Here is a 20376-nt window from a genome sequence, read left to right on the forward strand (position 1 = left end):
TTAGTGATATACTGTTAGTTCAGAACCCCACTATCAGGTCCAGATAATATTATAATATTATTATTATTAGGTATATTATGACATGCTGATATAAACTAACTAACGTCAAAGTAACTGAGAAGAAACAAAATACTGTTATTTACAATGATACAAAACTTTTAGGAATTTGTCCTATCAGAAATATTTCAATGTTTTATAGTTTAATGGATACAGTAATTTAAATGTATCAGGAGTCCATTTTCTCAGAAGCTGATAGGCTGAGATATAGAAGCCCCTCCCTCTGGTCCTCCCTGTGTGTCTCCTTATAGGTGGGTCCTGCAGCTTCTCCTCTCCTCACACTCCAACCCTGCTCATCTCTCAGCTGGACAGTAAGGGCCGTTCACACCACACACTGACAACATGCTGGGGACACTCTGCACTCTCATCACTGCTCTAACATGTAAGGAGTCTGACTTCCTGGAGGTTTTACTTAATGTTTTATTAATAATGAGTCTGTATGTTTCTCTTTACTACATGTCATCTTATGTCCCAGGTGTCAGTGGTGTGACTGTGGTGACACAGAAGCCTCCTGTTGTGACGGTGAGGAAAGGAGACACGGCCACTATGGACTGTAACCTGGGGACTGTTGAGAGTAGTGCTGCTCGTTGGTATAAACAGGTTCCAGGAGGAGTTCCTCAGTATGTTTTATATTTCTACCACACTAATAGTGCTCCTACCTATGGCTCTGGTTTCTCCTCTCCTAAATTCACATCTAATCATCAGTCTAAATCCGATTATCGTTTGATTATTAACACTGTGGAGGAGACAGACTCAGCAGTTTATTACTGTAACACATGGGACAGCTCTGTTAAAGAGTATGTATCACAGTGATATACACCATGACAAAAACCTCCTCCCCAAATACACTCACTTCTGATTCATGTGAGGCAGAGGGGTGAACTCTAAGAAACAGCAGTTGAAGTTAATCAGTGATTATTATAACAATATATACATGACACAATTGGAGATCTGGAAATGGAAGAATCATCCATCTCTACATGTCAAAAAGAGCATAAGAAGACATTGTCTGAAAGGAAACTGATGTTGGCTCTCTTGGTGTGATCATCATCACCATCATCATCATCATCATCATCATCACCATCATCATCATCATCATCATCATCATCATTATATCATCATCACCGTCACCATCACATCACCATCATCATCATCATCATCATCAACAACATTATATCACCATCACCATCACCACCACCATCATCATCATTATATCATCATCAACAACAACAACAACAACAACAACATCATCATCATCATCATCATACTCATCATCCATCATCACCACCAACATCATCATCAAGTCAGACTGCATCACATAGATAGTGCATTAACTCATGGATTCAAAAGGACCAGACACCAACAGCAGAATATGATGCTATACTATATATTGTTACTTCATAGAGAGAAACTCTAGAAAAGCCTGAGATGTTTGAAGAGAGAGTGAAGCTGTATCTGAATGGGATGTTTCAGTTCCTGTCCTCTCAGTAGTGAAAGTGAGGAGGTTTTTGTACGGCCATGAACACAAACAGAATCACTGTGGTATTCGGACCAGGAACCAAGCTCATTGTCACTGGTGAGTTCCCTTTATTTTAACCTTATATTTTTGTTTTCAAGGGTTTGTAATGCATCATAGTTAATAGAGTTAAAGTATGTAACATGATATTCTTACTTCATAATTATTTAATGTAAATAACCTACTTTGTGTACTGATTATCAAGGGTCATGGACACAATGTGACAACTTCATAGCCTACAGTATATCTGTAGTTGTTGATTTCTCATTTAACATTAAAAAATGTATTGCACTATTTGACCATGTAGGTTATTGCTGTCACTTGACAACACTACTCATTTATAATGTCTCATACAATAATAATCTATTTAGTCAGAGGTAGAATTGAATGTGAAGGATACATAAAGTTGTATCAACCTTTAAAATGTTGGTCCATGTTATATTAAATAATGATAAAACCATGTATATGGTAGTTACAGACAATGTTGCTACATGATTAATGACATTGTAGGCTACTACATTACAGTTGGTAACTCTGTTTTCTGGTTGAATAAGTAGGAGGATATACATTTGATTTTAAGCACATCTGACTACTTGATTATGTTTAAAGTTAGAGATCTAAACTCATTATTCACTTGCACAGAAATCTGCTTTGCCTCCGCAAAGTCACACATTGGGAGTTTCTCAGAAAGTTTCAAAATAAGGCAAGCTACAAACAGACATAATGTGCAACATGTAACAATAGAATTACATGGTTTTATTTTTTATTCTACAGTATGATGCACACAACCCTGTTTCATTCTACTAACATATTTAATGATTTTGTGTAATGTTTCTTCTGCTCATTCCATTGGTCCAGACTCTACCCTCCCTCCTCCTGTCTTGACCATCCTCCCCCCGTCCAGTGTTGAGTTGAAGTCCAGCAAAGTCACCCTGGTGTGTCTGGCTAGTCAGATGGCCATGGGCTACGCTGATGTGAGCTGGACAGCGGGAGGGAATCCGGTCACCAGCGGCATCGCTACGAGTGGCCCCGTGCCGCAAGCCGACAAGACGTTCCAACTCAGCAGCTGTCTGACCGTTGACACGTCAGAATGGAACCAGGACAAAGTGTTCTCATGTAAAGTCACCGCGGGCTCCAAGTTCGCTGAGAAAGGCATCAAGAAGTCTGAATGCAGCACTGAATAGTTTGAGAACCATTGTAATGTCAATTTGATATTCTACATCGCTTTTCAAGTTATTGTTAATGCATTAGAAGGTTTACCTGCATATATACACTCGGGTCCAAAAAAGAGAGAAATTGCTACTAATACTGATATCATAGGCTAGGCTATATGATAAGTAGACTCTGTATATTTGAAATGTGTTGCTTTGCAGATTTATAATAGTGGAATTGTTAGAGCTTTGCTGTATTGTGGATATTCAATAAAGAGCATTGTAAAGAACAAGTGTTTGTATTTGAGCATGTTGATGAGCATCATTGTTAGTAGCACTAAATGAGGGGGGAATTTAACTGAACCCAAATAGAGTAGCCTGCTCTCTGACATTTGTCCAGATCCAGAAATTGTTGATCAACTATCCAGGATGTAGGGCATGTTTACTGTAATGTTAATGAATAACCAGAGATGGACCAGAGGTTTAGTTTATATTAGAACTTCACATTATTGAGAACCTTTCATTAGTACGATATGATTGTATTATAAGATTATTCTAAAAGTACCTATTTAATTATCATCCATATCTATATAAAAAAATAATAATATTGTAAAGAAAGCATGTGATTGGGGATCACATTATTTCCTGGCTAATTTTCTTGTACTATCATATTTCTCTGTATGATGAATTAAAAGAACAGTACAATAGCATGATATATTCAATATATTCATAGTGTATAGTTACAATATTCAATAGTGTTATAAACTTGATTCTTACTACGATGTACAATAACATTTTAGTCATTCATATCTTTGCCAGCAGGTGGAAAGAGAAGATAGAATCATATTGTAATATGCTGCCACCTTGTGGCTCAATAAGTTTGAATATGCTGCCACGTTGTGCCTGAAAGAGCTGTATTTCAACAGTATATACTGAGTGGACAAATCATTAGGAACATCTGCTATTTCCATGCCATAGACTGACCAGGTGAATCCAGGTTAAAGCTATGATCTCTTATTGATGTCACCTGTTAGATCCACTTAATCCACTTATTAAATAGGTACAGGAGGAGTTCCTCAGTTTGTTTTATTTTTCTTCCACCCTAATAGTGCTCCTACCTATGGCTCTGGTTTCTCCTCTCCTAAATTCACATCTAATCATCAGTCTAAATCCGATTATCGTTTGATTATTAACACTGTGGAGGAGACAGACTCAGCAGTTTATTACTGTCAGACATATGACAGCTCTGTTAAAGAGTATGTATCACAGTGATATACACCATGACAAAAACCTCCTCCCCAAATACACTCACTTCTGATTCATGTGAGGCAGAGGGGTGAAGTCTAAGAAACAGCAGTTGAAGTTGATCAGTGATTATTATAACAATATATACATGACACAATGGGAGATCTTGAAATGGAAGAATCATCCATCCCTCCATATCAAAACGATCATAAGAAGACTGTGAAAAGAGATTTGGCCTTTCTCGATTTAATCATCATCAAGTCAAGACTGCATCATATAGATAGTGCTTTAACTGATGGATTCAAACGGACCAGACACCAACAGCAGAATATGATGCTATACTATATACTATATACTGTTACTTCATAGAGAGAAACTCTAGAAAAGCCTGACATGTTTGTAGTGAGAGTGAAGCTCTGTCAAATGGGATGTTTCAGTTCCTGTTCTCTCAGTAGTGAGAATGAAGCTCTGTCTAAACGGGATGTTTCAGTTCCTGTTCTCTCAGTAGTAAGAGTGAGGAGTTTTTTGTACGGCCGTGTATACAAACTGAAACACTGTGGTATTCGGACCAGGAACCAAGCTGATTGTTACTGGTGAGTACCCTTCTAATATTTTAATCTACATAATATGCTTTGTTTCCAATATAATGTTGGTCAGATATATATATATATATATATATGTATTATTATTATTTTTTATTCATAAAATGTAATTTATATAATATATTTACTGATTTAATATTTTGCACCTGCTTTAATCCTGTCTCGTATGTTGTTTGTAAATTATTTCGAAAACATTTTGACAGTGTGAATGCCTGCTATGTTCATGTTTTATCATGCATCTCTTGTGTTTTTGTTGTCTATATAGATCCATGCAAAGGAGATATTTAATCTCCAGAAATGTTATCCAGTTCAATTTCTTAGACAAAATATATATATATATATATATATATATATATATATATATATATATATATATATACAGTGAGGGAAAAAAGTATTTGATCCCCTGCTGATTTTGTACGTTTGCACACTGGCAAAGAAATGATCAGTCTATAATTTTAATGGTAGGTTTATTTGAACAGTGTGAGACAGAATAACAACAAAAAAATCCAGAAAAACACATGTAAAAAATGTTATAAATTGATTTGCATTTTAATGAGGGAAATAAGTATTTGACCCCTCTGCAAAACATGACTTAGTACTTGGTGGCAAAACCCTTGTTGGCAATCACAGAGGTCAGACGTTTCTTGTAGTTGGCCACCAGGTTTGCACACATCTCAGGAGGGATTTTGTTCCACTCCTCTTTGCAGATCTTCTCCAAGTCATTAAGGTTTCGAGGCTGACGTTTGGCAACTCTAACCTTCAGCTCCCCTCCACAGATTTTCTATGGGATTAAGGTCTGGAGACTGGCTAGGCCACTCCAGGACCTTAATGTGCTGCTTCTTGAGCCACTCCTTTGTTGCCTTGGCCGTGTGTTTTGGGTCATTGTCATGCTGGAATACCCATCCACAACCCATTTTCAATGCCCTGGCTGAGGGAAGGAGGTTCTCACCCAAGATTTGACGGTACATGGTGCCGTCCATCGTCCCTTTGATGCGGTGAAATTGTCCTGTCCCCTTAGCAGAAAAACACCCACAAAGCATAATGTTTCCACCTCCATGTTTGACGGTGGGGATGGTGTTCTTGGGGTCATAGGCAGCATTCCTCCTCATCCAAACACGGCGAGTTGAGTTGATGCCAAAGAGCTCCATTTTGGTCTCATCTGACCACAACACTTTCACCCAGTTCTCCTCTGAATCATTCAGATGTTCATTGGCAAACTTCAAACGGCCATGTATATGTTCTTTCTTGAGCAGGGGGACCTTGCGGGCGCTGCAGGATTTCAGTCCTTCACGGCGTAGTGTGTTACCAATTGTTTTCTTGATGACTATGGTCCCAGCTGCCTTGAAATCATTGACAAGATCCTCCTGTGTAGTTCTGGGCTGATTCCTCACCGTTCTCATGATCATTGCAACTCCACGAGGTGAGATCTTGCATGGAGCCCCAGGCCGAGGGAGATTGACAGTTATTTTGTGTTTCTTCCATTTGCGAATAATCGCACCAACTGTTGTCACCTTCTCACCAAGCTGCTTGGCGATGGTCTTGTAGCCCATTCCAGCCTTGCGTAGGTCTACAATCTTGTCCCTGACATCCTTGGAGAGCTCTTTGGTCTTGGCCATGGTGGAGAGTTTGGAATCTGATTGATTGTTTGCTTCTGTGGACAGGTGTCTTTTATACAGGTAACAAGCTGATATTAGGAGCACTCCCTTTAAGAGTGTGCTCCTAATCTCAGCTTGTTACCTGTATAAAAGACACCTGGGAGCCAGAAATCTTTCTGATTGAGAGGGGGTCAAATACTTATTTCCCTCATTAAAATGCAAAAAAATTATAACATTTTTGACATGCGTTTTTCTGGATTTCTTTGTTGTTATTCTGTCTCTCACTGTTCAAATAAACCTACCATTAAAATTATAGACTGATCATTTCTTTGTCAGTGGACAAACGTACAAAATCAGCAGTGTCACGCTCTGGCTCCGGGACTTTGTATGTTGAGCCAGGGTGTGTTCGTTTCGTGGTGTTCTGTTTGGTTGGGTTGTTCTATGTGGTTGTATTTCTTTGTTTGGATGAGTGACTCCCAATCAGAGGTAACGAGTGTCAGCTGTTGGCTCGTTGTCTCTGATTGGGAGCCATATTTAAACTGTCTGTTTTCACCTTGTGTTTGTGGGTTAATGTTCCGTGTTCAGTCAGTGTTACTGTGGACTTCTCGATCGTGTTTTGTTTTGTATTTTGTGCTTTATCTATTAAAGTCATGTTCGTTTCACACGCTGCGCCTTGGTCTACTCCTTCTCGTCAACACGATCGTGACAGAAAAACCCACCGAAAAAGGACCAAGCAGCGTGTCCAGGAGCAGGCAGACTGGACAAGAGAGGAGCAGCGGCGTCAGCAGTGCCATCGTTGGACGGACGAGAGGCACCCCCAACAATTTTTTAGGGGGGGGCACACGGCATGGGCGACTGGGCAGCAGGAGGCTGCCACAGGGCGTATTGGGCGATTAGGTGAGGAGGCCACCAGGATAAGGGAGCTACTGGCGAAGAGGGAGCAGGAGTTAATGTTGCAGAGGATGGAGCTATTAAAGGCGATTAGGGAAAGGGTGATAAATGAGGCACGGCGAGAGGAACTCGGTAGGCAGCTGAGGGAGCGGAGGGTTATGATGAAACCCAGTCCCGCTCCTCACACCAAGCAAGTGGTGTGCGTCACCAGTCCGGTCCGGCCCGTTCCTGCTTCCCGCACTAAGTGTACGGTGCAAGTCGCCAGCCCGGCCCGGCTCATTCCTGCTTCCCGCACTAAGTGTACGGTGCGCATCGCCAGCCCAGCCCGGCCTGTTCCTGCCTCTCGTATCAAGCCTACGGTGTGCGTCGCCAGCCCTGTCCGGCCTGTTCCTGCTTCTCGCACTAAGCCTACGGTGTGCGTCGTCAGCCCAGCCCGGCCTGTTCCTGCTCTACGCACAAAGCCTACGGTGTGCGTCGCCAGCCCATTCCGGCCTGTTCCTGCTCCACGCACCAAACCTACGGTGTGCGTCGTCAGCCCAGCCCGGCCTGTCCCTGCTCCACGCACAAAGCCTACGGGGTGCGTCGCCAGCCCAGCCCGGCCTGTCCCTGCTCCACGCACAAAGCCTACGGTGTGCGTCGCCAGCCCAGCCCGGCCTGTCCCTGCTCCACGCACAAAGCCTACGGTGTGCGTCGCCAGCCCGGCCTATCCCTGCTCCACGCACCAAGCCTACGGGGTGCGTCGCCAGCCCGGCCCGGCCTGTTCCTGCCACTCGCACCAAACCTACGGTGCGCGTCGCCAGCCCGGCCCGGCCTGTTCCTGCCACTCGCACCAAGCCAGGGGTGCGAGTCGCCAGCCTGGTCCAGCCTGTTCCTACCACTCGCACCAAGCTAGGGGTGCGAGGCGCCAGCCTGGTCCAGCCTGTTCCTGCCACTCGCACCAAGCCAGGGGTGCGAGTCGCCAGCCTGGTCCAGCCTGTTCCTGCCACTCGCACCAAGCCAGGGGTGCGAGTCGCCAGCCCAGCCCGGCCTGTCCCTGCTCCACGCACTAAGCCTACGGTGTGCGTCGCCAGCCCGGCCCGGCCTGTTCCTGCCACTCGCACCAAACCTACGGTGCGCGTCGCCAGCCCGGCCCGGCCTGTTCCTGCCACTCGCACCAAGCCAGGGGTGCGAGTCGCCAGCCTGGTCCAGCCTGTTCCTGCCACTCGCACCAAGCCAGGGGTGCGAGTCGTCAGCCTGGTCCAGCCCGTTCCTGCTTCTCGCACCAAGCCAGGGGTGCGAGTCGTCAGCCTGGTCCAGCCCGTTCCTGCTTCTCGCACTAAGCCAGGGGTGCGAGTCGTCAGCCTGGTCCAGCCCGTTCCTGCTACTCGCACCAAGCCAGGGATGCGTATCGTCAGCCCGGTCCGGTCCGTGGCTGCTCCACGCACCAAGCCAGGGGTTCGCATCGTCAGCCAGGTTCGGTCAGTTCCTGCCTCACGCGCCAAGCCAGGGGTGCGCGTCGTCAGTCCGGTGCCTGATCAGGTACCGGGCAGCTGCTCCACAACGGAGCTTGAGCAATCCGCTCCGTCGATGTCCGGTCCAGATCCAGCCAGCGGGGTCAGACCGGACCGGGGGCGCTACGGGGGTATTGTGGAAGGGTGGTGGTCAAGCCCGGAGCCGGAGCCGCCTCCGAGGAGGAATGCCCACCCAGCCCTCCCCTGTTTGGGTTTTGTTAAGGCGCGGTCGCAGTCCGCGCCTATAGACTGATCATTTCTTTGTCAGTGGACAAACGTACAAAATCAGCAGTGTCACGCTCTGGCTCCGGGACTTTGTATGTTGAGCCAGGGTGTGTTCGTTTCGTGGTGTTCTGTTTGGTTGGGTTGTTCTATGTGGTTGTATTTCTTTGTTTGGATGAGTGACTCCCAATCAGAGGTAACGAGTGTCAGCTGTTGGCTCGTTGTCTCTGATTGGGAGCCATATTTAAACTGTCTGTTTTCACCTTGTGTTTGTGGGTTAATGTTCCGTGTTCAGTCAGTGTTACTGTGGACTTCTCGATCGTGTTTTGTTTTGTATTTTGTGCTTTATCTATTAAAGTCATGTTCGTTTCACACGCTGCGCCTTGGTCTACTCCTTCTCGTCAACACGATCGTGACAAGCAGGGGATCAAATACTTTTTTTCCCTCACTGTATATATATATATATAAAATATATCCCATTTGCTTGTGAATTATTTGTATTTTATATTTACAATGTGCACATTTTGTTCAGCTTTTAGCATTTTAGTCTTCCAAGACTGTGATGTAATATTGTGTCACGCCCTGGCTCTGGGACCCTGTTATGTTGAGCCAGGGTGTGTTGTTTCTATGTGTTTTGTGTGATAGGGTTATATTCTAGTTCATTTGTTTCTATGTTGGCCGGTGTGGTTCTCAATTAGAGGCAACGTGTATCAGCTGTTGCTTGTTGTCTCTGATTGGAAACCATACTTAGGCAGCCTGTTTTCCACAGTGTGTTGTGGGATCTTGTTCCGTATGGTTTGTTTTGTAACCAAGGACTTCACGTTTCGTATCGTTTGTTGTTTTGTTCGTGTGGTGAAAAATAAATAAAGTATGTTCACATTCCACGCTGCGCATTGGTCCACTTCCTCCAGCGATCGTGACATATTACAATTAATGTATCCAGAAATTGCTCTGTCTCTCTGCTCCATGGGAAAATAACATTTTTAACACCGTATGATTACTTCTATCAATATATTTGTGAACATAATGAACAGCAGTTCTATATTTAATTGCTTCATCAGTTTCCTCTTAATGCAGGGTGTACTGGTAATGATACCAACATCTACTGAAATATAAACTGTTATCAAATCTGTTCCCTTCTAATCCCATCCATTGACTATTTTCTAATCTAGATGGAGATCTTTCTACACCTGCTGTGACCCTGTTCCCTCCATCCACTGAAGACCTCAAGTCCAGCAGAGCAACGCTAGTGTGTCTGGCCAGTAACCTGTCTCAGAGGTCCAAGGGGTTAGCAGATGTCAGCTGGATGTCTAACGGTGAATCAGTGACTGAATATGTTTCTACCAGTCCTGCTGAGCAGCAACCAGACAAAACCTTCAAGATCAGCAGCTATCTGACCATTCAGACTGCAGAGTGGGACAAGGACGTGGTGTTCACATGTAAAGTGTCGTTGGGGTCAACATTCTCTGAGAAAGAGATCAGAAAGACTAGTTGCAGTCTGTAAAGCAATAGTTTCAATATTTAATGAGTGCAGTTGGTAGTTTATAGCTTTTAAGTGATGTTTTGATCATTGTTTTGCTGTCAAATATAGGAGTTAAAATCCAAACAACATGGGTGATATTTGGCTGAAGTCTGAATGCAGCAGTGAATAGTATGACAATAACCAATGTAATGTCAAATAGTTGTTTAGGGTTGTTTCTCATGACAAGTTACTATTGATGCATTCACTGTACGAGCATCATGTTCTCTAAAACATAACATCTGAAATACTGTCATGATGAGTAGACCTCTCTACTATTGGGAAATGAGTTGAATTACTAATGATGAATAGAGGAAATGTTATAGCTTTGCTGTATTGTGGATATTCAATAAAGAGCATTCCAAAGAACAAGTGTTTGTATTTGAGCATGTTGATGAGCATCAGTGTTAGCAGCACTAAATGAGGGGGAATCAGGAGAATCATTGTTTAAATTGAACCAAGACAGAGGAGCCCAGAATCCTTACCAGGTTTACTATCATAACAAGGATTCTGACCAACCAGAGATGACCTAGCAGTTTACTGTAGCTTTACATTGAAGAGCATGTTGTTATTATGATATAAATGTAGGTAGAACTGTTCACAGCACTGAATTAGGGTGAATCTGGAAACTATTGAACCAAGATAGAGGAGGATGGAGGGATGTGGAGTGGAACGAGGGACCCTTGAAGACACGGAGGAGGGAGAGAAAGTGACAGAGAAAGAGAAGCATCCAGGTATTTCAGACTAGAACACCGGCCTCCATGTTAACTGAGGATGCAGGAATGAGAGGTCAGTGTTTCTTGGGGTTGTACTCATTCTTCTTCTTCCTCCAAACACGGCGAGTGGAGTTTAGACCAAAAAGCTCTATTTATGTCTCATCAGACCACATGACCTTCTCCCATTCCTCCTCTGGATCATCCAGATGGTCATTGGCAAACTTCTGACAGACCTGGACATGCGCTGGCTTGAGCAGGGGGACCTTGCTTGCACTGCAGGATTTTAATCCATGACGGCGTAGTGTGTTACTAATGGTTTTCTTTGAGACTGTGGTCCCAGCTCTCTTCAGGTCATTGACCAGGTCCTGCCGTGTAGTTCTGGGCTGATCCCTCACCTTCCTCATGATCATTGATGCCCCACGAGGTGAGATCTTGCATGGAGCCCCAGACCGAGGTTGATTGACCGTCATCTTGAACTTCTTCCATTTTCTAATAGTTGCGCCAACAGTTGTTGCCTTCTCACCAAGCTGCTTGCCTATTGTCCTGTAGCCCATCCCAGCCTTGTGCAGGTCTACAATTGTATCTCTGATGTCCTTACACAGCTCTCTGGTCTTGGCCATTGTGGAGAGGTTGGAGTCTGTTTGATTGAGTGTGTGGACAGGTGTCTTTTATACAGGTAACGAGTTCAAACAGGTGCAGTTAGTACAGGTAATGAGTGGAGAACAGGGGGGCTTCTTAAAGAAAAACTAACAGGTCTATGAGAGCTGGAATTCTTACTGGTTGGTAGGTGATCAAATACTTATGTCATGCAATAAAATGCAAATTAATTACTTAAAAATCATACAATGTGATTTTCTGGATTTTTGTTTTAGATTCCGTCTCTCACAGTTGAAGTGTACCTATGATAAAAATCACAGACCTCTACATGCTTTGTAAGTAGGAAAACCAGCAAAATCGGCAGTGTATCAAATACTTGTTCTCCCCACTGTAGCTGGTGATTGGTTACCTATAGACATAGCTGGTGATTGGTTACCTATAGACATAGCTGGTGATTGGTTACCTATAGACATAGCTCGTGATTGGTTACCTATAGACATAGCTGCGCGAAGTATGGGTGCTGAGGGTGCTGCAAAAAGTCAAAATAAATAATACATTTAAAAAAAGAAATATCCCCATCAGAGAAAAACTGAATGGAATGTTTCAGTTCCTGTCCTCTAGGTAGTGAGAGGGATGCTCTGTCTAAATGGGATGTTTCAGTTCTTGTCCTCTCAGTAGTGAGAGGGATGCTCTGTCTAAATGGGATATTTCAGTTCCTGTCCTCTCAGTATTGAGAGGGATGCTCTCTCTAAATGGGATGTTTCAGTTCCTGTCCTCTCTGTATTGAGAGGGATGCTCTCTCTAAATGGGATGTTTCAGTTCCTGTCCTCTCGGTAGTGGTAGCCATGCTGGTTAAGTGTGCCTTGAATTCTAAATAAATCATAGACAGTGTCACCAGCAAAGCACCCCCACCCCATAACACCTCCTCCTCCATGCTTTACGGTGGAAAATACACATGCGGAGATCATCCGTTCACCCACACCGCGTCTCACAAAGACATGGCGGTTGGAACCAAAAATCTCAAATTTGGAGTCAAGACCAAAGGACAAATTTCCACCGGTCTATTGTCCATTGCTCGTGTTTCTTGGCCCAAGGAAGTCTCTTCTTATTATTGGTGTCCTTTAGTAGTGGTTTATTTGCAGTAATTCGACCATGAAGGCCTGATTCACACAGTCTCCTCTGAACAGTTGATGTTGAGATATATCTGTTACTTTAAATCTGTGAAGCATTTATTTGGGCTGCAATTTCTGAGGCTGGTAACTCTAATGAACTTATCCTCTGCAGCAGAGGTAACTCTGGGTCTTCCATTCCTGTGGCGGTCCTCATGAGAGCCAGTTTCATCATAGCGCTTGATGGTTTTTGCGACTGCACTTGAAGAAACTTTAAAAGTTCTTGACATTTTCCGTATTGACTGACCTTTATGTCTTAAAGTAATGATGGACTGTTGTTTCTTTTTGCTTATTTGAGCTGTTCTTGCCATAATATGGACTTGGTACCAAATATGGCTATCTTCTGTATACCCCCCTACCTTGTCACAACACAACTGATTGGCTCAAACACATTAAGAAGGAAAGAAATTCCACAAATTAGCTTTTAAGAAGACACACCTGTTAATTGAAATGCATTCCAGGTGACTACCTCATTACATTTTACATTTTAGTCATTTAGCAGATGCTCTCATCCAGAGCGACTTACAGTTAGTGAGTGCATACATTTTCATACTGGCCCCCCGTGGGAAACGAACCCACAACCCTGGCGTTGCAAGCGCCATGCTCTACCAACTGACCTACAGGGGACTCATGAAGCTATTTGAGAGAATGCCAAGAGTGTGCAAAGCTGTCATCAAGGCAATGTCACAATGCGTAGTTAAGGGACGGTAGATGAAGCGTTCGTGGAGTGACATCCTTTTTATTTAAACTTATCACACTATAAGTTATCAAAAATAAACAAGGAGAGAAAAGCACCAAGTGACTTACGTGCTGTGAACACAATTGCAGACAGGCACAAACACGAACAATAATCCACACACAGGTGGATGTGAGAGGTGCCTAAATACTATCCCCAATCAGAGACAAACTCTAGACAGCGGTCTCTGATTGGGGGTCATAAACCAGCCCTAGTTAGGATGTGAGGACTTGACTGTGGTCCTACACACCCCCCCCCCCCAGTGGGAGTAAGGCCTAACCACAGTCAAACCCTCACAAGCAAAGGGTTGCTATTTGAAGAATCTCAAATAAATTAAGCAACAGTACAATAGCATGATATATTCAATATATTCATAATTTATTGTAATAATATTCAATAGTGTTATAAACGTACTCCTTACTACAATGTACAATAACATTTTTATAAATATGTTCTCTCTTGGTCGCATGGGGGAAAGAGAATAGATAAAATATCGTAATATGCTGCCACATTGTGGCTCAAAGAGTTGTATTTCAACAGTATATACTGAGTGTATAAATCACTAGAGAGAAACGTATTGTAATATGCTTCCACCTCGTGGAATAGAAGCTGCAGTTCTGTCAACGTCCACCAGAGGAGGACATAGGACCACCAATAATGACTGAGGAAAGATCTACATGTCCTTTACAACAGGACCAGCTGTCTGTAGACCACTGGTTTCAGTCCCACCCAAAGACCAGCTGATGGTTTCATGTCTACTATCTGTAGTTATCAGAGTCATTCACCAGGGACGTGTTCTAGCTCTGACACTGAGTTACAGGCAGTGATGTGTTGCTCTCTTTCTTTCTCCGCCAGGACACACCTGCTTCCCCTCCCCTCCTCCTCCCCTCCTCCTCTCATTATTTATAGCTTCATGTAAATGAAGAGGTTATTTTATCTCCTCTCAGAACTGTGTGGGGGGGGGGAGGACTGAAACTGAGACTGTGTCCCTAATCATGGCTACCCGGACTATTTGCACTGCCCCCAACCCCCACCCCATCTTTTTACGCTGCTGCTACTCTGTTAATTATTTATGCATAGTCACTTTAACTCTACCCACATGTACATATTACCTCAACTACCTCAACTAGCCGGTGCCCCCGCACATTGACTCTGCACCGGTACCCCCCTGTATATAGCCTCCCTACTGTTATTTTATTTTACTTCTGCTCTTTTTTTCTCAACACTTTTTTGTTGTTGTTGTTTTATTTAAAAATTTTATTAAAAAAGAAATGCATTGTTGGTTAAGGGCTGTAAGTAAGCATTTCACAGTAATGTCTACACCTGTTGTATTCGCCGCATGTGGCAAATAAAACTTGATTTGATTTGGTTTGATTTGATTTAATGGCGCTCTATTCCCTTTATAGTGCACCACATGTGACAAAGGTTCATTGGGTTCTGATAAATATAAATAAAGATCAATCATCATTATGTTGGTCCTGTGTAGAACTAGTATAGGATATTAAACTCCAGTTATGGTTTGATGGAGGTAGAATATGAGTCAGTGATAAAGACAGGACCTCATGTAGAGCAATGATCATACTAGTTGGTCTCTCATACAATCTGGTTACTTTAACCATTCAGAGAAATGACAATGAAAAATAATTATTATATATATATATATGATATATAACATTATTCTTTTAAGATCTGTCTGTTGGTCTTGTGAAGCCCCAGATATGTCAATCAACAATGAGAGTAGCTGGTGATAGGTTAACTGTAGAGGCCCCTCCCTCTGGTCCTCCCTTACTTGGTGATAGGTTAACTGTAGAGGCCCCTCCCTCTGGTCCTCTCTGTCTGTCTCCTTATAGGTGGGTCCTGCAGCCTCTCCTCTTCTCACACTCCAACCTTGCTCATCTCTCAGCTGGACAGTAAGGGCCGTTTACACCACACACTGACAACATGCTGGGGACACTCTGCACTCTCATCACTGCTCTAACATGTAAGGAGTCTGACTTCCTGGAGGTTTTACTTCATGTTTTATTAATAATGAGTCTGTATGTTTCTCTTTACTACATGTCATCTTCTTATGTCCCAGGTGTCAGTGGTGTGACTGTGGTGACACAGAAGCCTCCTGTTGTGACGGTGAGGAAAGGAGACACGGCCACTATGGACTGTAACCTGGGGACTGTTGAGAATAGTGCTCGTTGGTATAAACAGGTTCCAGGAGGAGTCCCTCAGTACGTGTTAAGGTGGTACCACACTGGTTGGAGCTCTGTAGAATATGGCTCTGGTTTCTCCTCTCCTAAATTCACATCAAATCATCAGTCTAAATCAGATTATCGTTTGATTATTAACAATGTGGAGGAGTCCGACTCAGCAGTGTATTACTGTCAGACACATGATGGCAATGTGCAAGTATCACAGTGATATACACCATGACAAAAACCTCCTCCCCAAATACACTCACTTCTGCTTTATGCGTGGCAGAGGGGTGAACTCTAAGAAACAGCAGTTGAAGTTGATCAGTGATTATTATAACAATATATACATGACACAATGGGAGATCTGGAAATGGAAGAATCATCCATCTCTACATGTCAAAAAGAGCATAAGAAGACATTGTCTGAAAGGAAACTGATGTTGGCTCTCTTGGTAAAGGAAAGAATGAATGGGGCCATGTATCGTGAGATTTTGAGTGAAAACCTCCTTTCATCAGCAAGGGCATTGAAGATGAAACGTTGCTGGGTCTTTCAGCATGACAATGATCCCAAACACACCGCCTGGGCAACGAAGGAGTGGCTTCGTAAGAGGCATTTCAAGGTCCTGGAGTGGCCTAGCCAGTCTCCAGATCTCAACCCCATAGAAAATCTTTGGAGGGGGTTGAAAGTCTGTGTTGCCCAGCGACAGCCACAAAACATCACTGCTCTAGAGGAGATCTGCATGGAGGAATGGGCCAAAATACCAGCAACAGTGTGTGAAAATCTTGTAAAGACTTACAGAAAACATTTGACCTGTGTCATTGCCAACAAAGGGTATATAACAAAGTATTGAGAAACTTTTGTTATTGACCAAATACTTATTTTCCACCATAATTTGCAAATAAATTCATTAAAAATACTACAATGTGATTTTCTGGAGAGAAAAAAATCTCATTTTTTCCTGAGTGGCGCAGTGGTCTAAGGCACTGCATCGCAGTGCTAACTGTGCCACTAGAGATCCTGGTTCGAATCCAGGCTCTGTCGCAGCCGGCCGCGACCAGGAGACTCATGGGCGGCGCACAATTGGCCCAGCGTCGTCCAGGGTAGGGGAAGGAATGGCTGGCAGGGATGTAGCTCAGTTGATAGAGCATGGCGTTTGCAATGCCAGGGTTGTGGGTTCGATTCCCACGGGGGGCCAGTATAAAAAAAAAAAAATTATTCACTAACTGTAAGTCGCGTCTGCTAAATGACTAAAATGTAAATTTTGTCTGTCATAGTTGACGTGTCCCTATGATGAACATTACAGGCCTCTCTCATCTTTTTAAGTGGGAGAACTTGCACAATTGGTGGCTGACTAAATACTTTTTTTCGCCACTGTAGATAGTGCTTTAACTCATGGATTCAAAAGGACCAGACACCAACAGCAGAATATGATGCTATACTATATATTGTTACTTCATAGAGAGAAACTCTAGAAAAGCCTGAGATGTTTGAAGAGAGAGTGAAGCTGTATCTGAATGGGATGTTTCAGTTCCTGTCCTCTCAGTAGTGAGAGTGAGGAGGTTTTTGTACGGCCATAAACACAAACTGAATCACTGTGGTATTCGGACCAGGAACCAAGCTCATTGTCACTGGTGAGTTCCCTTTATTTTAACCTTATATTTTTGTTTTCAAGGGTTTGTAATGCATCATAGTTAATAGAGTTAAAGTACATGATATTCTTACTTCATAATTATTTAATGTAAATAACATACTTTGTGTACTGATTATCAAGGGTCATGGACACAATGTGACAACTTCATAGCCTACAGTATATCTGTAGTTGTTGATTTCTCATTTAAACTTAAAAAATGTATTGCACTATTTGACCATGTAGGTTATTGCTGTCACTTGACAACACTACTCATTTATAATGTCTCATACAATAATAATCTATTTAGTCAGAGGTAGAATTGAATGTGAAGGATACATAAAGTTGTATCAACCTTTAAAATGTTGGTCCCATGTTATATTAAATAATGATAAAACCATGTATATGGTAGTTACAGACAATGTTGCTACATGATTAATGACATTGTAGGCTACTACATTACAGTTGGTAACTCTGTTTTCTGGTTGAATAAGTTGGAGGATATACATTTGATTTTAAGCACATCTGACTACTTGATTATATTTAAAGTTAATAATAATAATAATAATATGATTTACAGAGCTATAAAAACAGCTGAGCTACAGAGGACCAAGTTAGAGATCTAAACTCATTATTCACTTGCACAGAAATCTGCTTTGCCTCCACAAAGTCACACATTGGGAGTTTCTCAGAAAGTTTCAAAATAAGGCAAGCTACAAACAGACATAATGTGCAACATGTAACAATAGAATTACATGGTTTTATTTTTTATTCTACAGTATGATGCACACAACCCTGTTTCATTCTACTAACATATTTAATGATTTTGTGTAATGTTTCTTCTGCTCATTCCATTGGTCCAGACTCTACCCTCCCTCCTCCTGTCTTGACCATCCTCCCCCCGTCCAGTGTTGAGTTGAAGTCCAGCAAAGTCACCCTGGTGTGTCTGGCTAGTCAGATGGCCATGCGCTACGCTGATGTGAGCTGGACAGCGGGAGGGAATCCGGTCACCAGCGGCATCGCTACGAGTGGCCCCGTGCCGCAAGCCGACAAGACGTTCCAACTCAGCAGCTGTCTGACGGTTGACACGTCAGAATGGAACCAGGACAAAGTGTTCTCATGTAAAGTCACCGCGGGCTCCAAGTTCGCTGAGAAAGGCATCAAGAAGTCTGAATGCAGCACTGAATAGTTTGAGAACCATTGTAATGTCAATTTGATATTCTACATCGCTTTTCAAGTTATTGTTAATGCATCAGAAAATATACATATATACACTCGGGTCCAAAAAAGAGAGAAATTGCTACTAATACTGATATCATAGGCTAGGCTATATGATAAGTAGACTCTGTATATTTGAAATGTGTTGCTTTGCAGATTTATAATAGTGGAATTGTTAGAGCTTTGCTGTATTGTGGATATTCAATAAAGAGCATTGTAAAGAACAAGTGTTTGTATTTGAGCATGTTGATGAGCATCATTGTTAGTAGCACTAAATGAGGGGGAATTTAACTGAACCCAAATACAGTAGCCTGCTCTCTGACATTTGTCCAGATCCAGAAATTGTTGATCAACTATCCAGGATGTAGGGCATGTTTACTGTAATGTTAATGAATAACCAGAGATGGACCAGAGGTTTAGTTTATATTAGAACTTCACATTATTGAGAACCTTTCATTAGTACGATATGATTGTATTATAAGATTATTCTAAAAGTACCTATTTAATAATCATCCATATCTATATTAAATAAATAAAAAATTGTAAAGAAAGCATGTGATTGGGGATCACATTATTTCCTGGCTAATTTTCTTGTACTATCATATTTCTCTGTATGATGAATTAAAAGAATAGTACAATAGCATGATATATTCAATATATTCATAGCTTATAGTTACAATATTCAATAGTGTTATAAACTTGATTCTTACTACGATGTACAATAACATTTTAGTCATTAATATCTTTGCCAGCAGGTGGAAAGAGAAGATAGAATCATATTGTAATATGCTGCCACCTTGTGGCTCAATAAGTTTGAATATGCTGCCACGTTGTGCCTGAAAGAGCTGTATTTCAACAGTATATACTGAGTGGACAAATCATTAGGAACATCTGCTATTTCCTTGCCATAGACTGACCAGGTAAATCCAGGTTAAAGCTATGATCTCTTATTGATGTCACCTGTTAGATCCACTTAATCAGTGTAGATGAAAGGGAGGAGACAGGTTAAAGAAGGATTTTCAAGCCTTGAGACAATTGAGGCATGGATTGTGCATGTGTATATTTGTCAGCAGGGAGAAAGAGTTTTATTTCAACAGTATATTTGTAAAGTAGCCCTGTAGTACCTTACTCTGTATTTGCAGTATTTACAGATACTATACGTACAAATATTGTGTATGGATTAGAACATTTCTAGACTACACTATGTCCATCACACATCATCAACACACACCTTCAATATCAAATCAATCACCAATGATCATGTTATTGATAGTTAGTGTACAGTAGCTCTGTTGTCAGTACAAAGCTTTCATCAGTTCTGTGTTGATCTGGTTCAGAGAAGAGTGTAGTGATGTAGTTGAGACTATATTAGTCCTGAAGGGCTGTCCACACCAAGGATGATAGATATAATGATAACTATAATGATAAACGATTCATAACTATAAAACATTGGCGAGCATCCACACTAGATGACAGTTTATCGTTTATCGTTGTACAGTACACCTGTCAATCATCTGATTAAGGTTTAGGGACCCTCCTTCCTCTAGTCCCCATGGACCCTGGACCCGTGCCGTTTCCCCGCTCTGGATTCCTCATCTGTACCCTCATCTGTGCCCTTGGTGGTGCCCTCACCTCTCCCCTTAACGGTGCCCTCAGTGGCATCCTCAGCGGAGGCCAGGGAGTGACCCTCCGTATGGGGCATTGAGGAGTCCACACAGGGGGCCGGGGGAGTTTCCCAGCCTGCAGGTCGTCTACGAAGCCCTCCAGCCTGTCGAACTTGGAGCTGAGCCTTCTCAGCTCATCCTTCAGAGAGTTGAACTGCTTGTAGAGGTCCCCCAG

The 20376-nt window shown here is 42.6% G+C and overlaps 2 protein-coding genes and 1 gene segment (V, D, J or C); all 3 read left to right on the plus strand.

Annotated features, from left to right (window-relative positions):
* Positions 1-327: 327 nt before the first annotated feature.
* On the plus strand, positions 328-18761 carry LOC121551473 (immunoglobulin lambda-1 light chain). The gene is made up of 5 exons (XM_045210987.1): positions 328-439; positions 533-866; positions 1590-1633; positions 2432-2766; positions 18518-18761. The coding sequence occupies exons 1-4, from the start codon at positions 400-402 to the stop codon at positions 2755-2757; spliced, it is 744 nt and encodes a 247-aa protein (XP_045066922.1). The 5' UTR covers positions 328-399; the 3' UTR covers positions 2758-2766; positions 18518-18761.
* Positions 3181-10664, plus strand: LOC121551844. The segment is given in 4 exon segments: positions 3181-3205; positions 3785-3984; positions 4529-4562; positions 9945-10664. Coding segments are annotated over 4 exon segments (591 nt in total).
* LOC121551840 (immunoglobulin lambda-1 light chain-like) lies at positions 15396-18761 on the plus strand. The gene is made up of 4 exons (XM_045210986.1): positions 15396-15490; positions 15587-15906; positions 17290-17323; positions 18183-18761. The coding sequence occupies exons 1-4, from the start codon at positions 15451-15453 to the stop codon at positions 18506-18508; spliced, it is 720 nt and encodes a 239-aa protein (XP_045066921.1). The 5' UTR covers positions 15396-15450; the 3' UTR covers positions 18509-18761.
* Positions 18762-20376: the final 1615 nt, after the last annotated feature.

The sequence above is a fragment of the Coregonus clupeaformis genome, chromosome 35, assembly GCF_020615455.1.
Source record: "Coregonus clupeaformis isolate EN_2021a chromosome 35, ASM2061545v1, whole genome shotgun sequence".
NCBI lineage: Eukaryota > Metazoa > Chordata > Actinopteri > Salmoniformes > Salmonidae > Coregonus > Coregonus clupeaformis.

Excerpts from the sequence above, each read along its gene's own strand:
- LOC121551473 (XM_045210987.1), top strand. The coding sequence starts at position 400 with ATGCTGGGGACACTCTGCACTCTCATCACTGCTCTAACAT. Across the intron at positions 440-532 it reads TCTCATCACTGCTCTAACAT|GTGTCAGTGGTGTGACTGTG; the intron begins GTAAGGAGTCTG and ends CTTATGTCCCAG. Across the intron at positions 1,634-2,431 it reads AACCAAGCTCATTGTCACTG|ACTCTACCCTCCCTCCTCCT; the intron begins GTGAGTTCCCTT and ends CCATTGGTCCAG.
- LOC121551840 (XM_045210986.1), top strand. The coding sequence starts at position 15,451 with ATGCTGGGGACACTCTGCACTCTCATCACTGCTCTAACAT. Across the intron at positions 15,907-17,289 it reads CACATGATGGCAATGTGCAA|GTATTCGGACCAGGAACCAA; the intron begins GTATCACAGTGA and ends TGAATCACTGTG. Across the intron at positions 17,324-18,182 it reads AACCAAGCTCATTGTCACTG|ACTCTACCCTCCCTCCTCCT; the intron begins GTGAGTTCCCTT and ends CCATTGGTCCAG.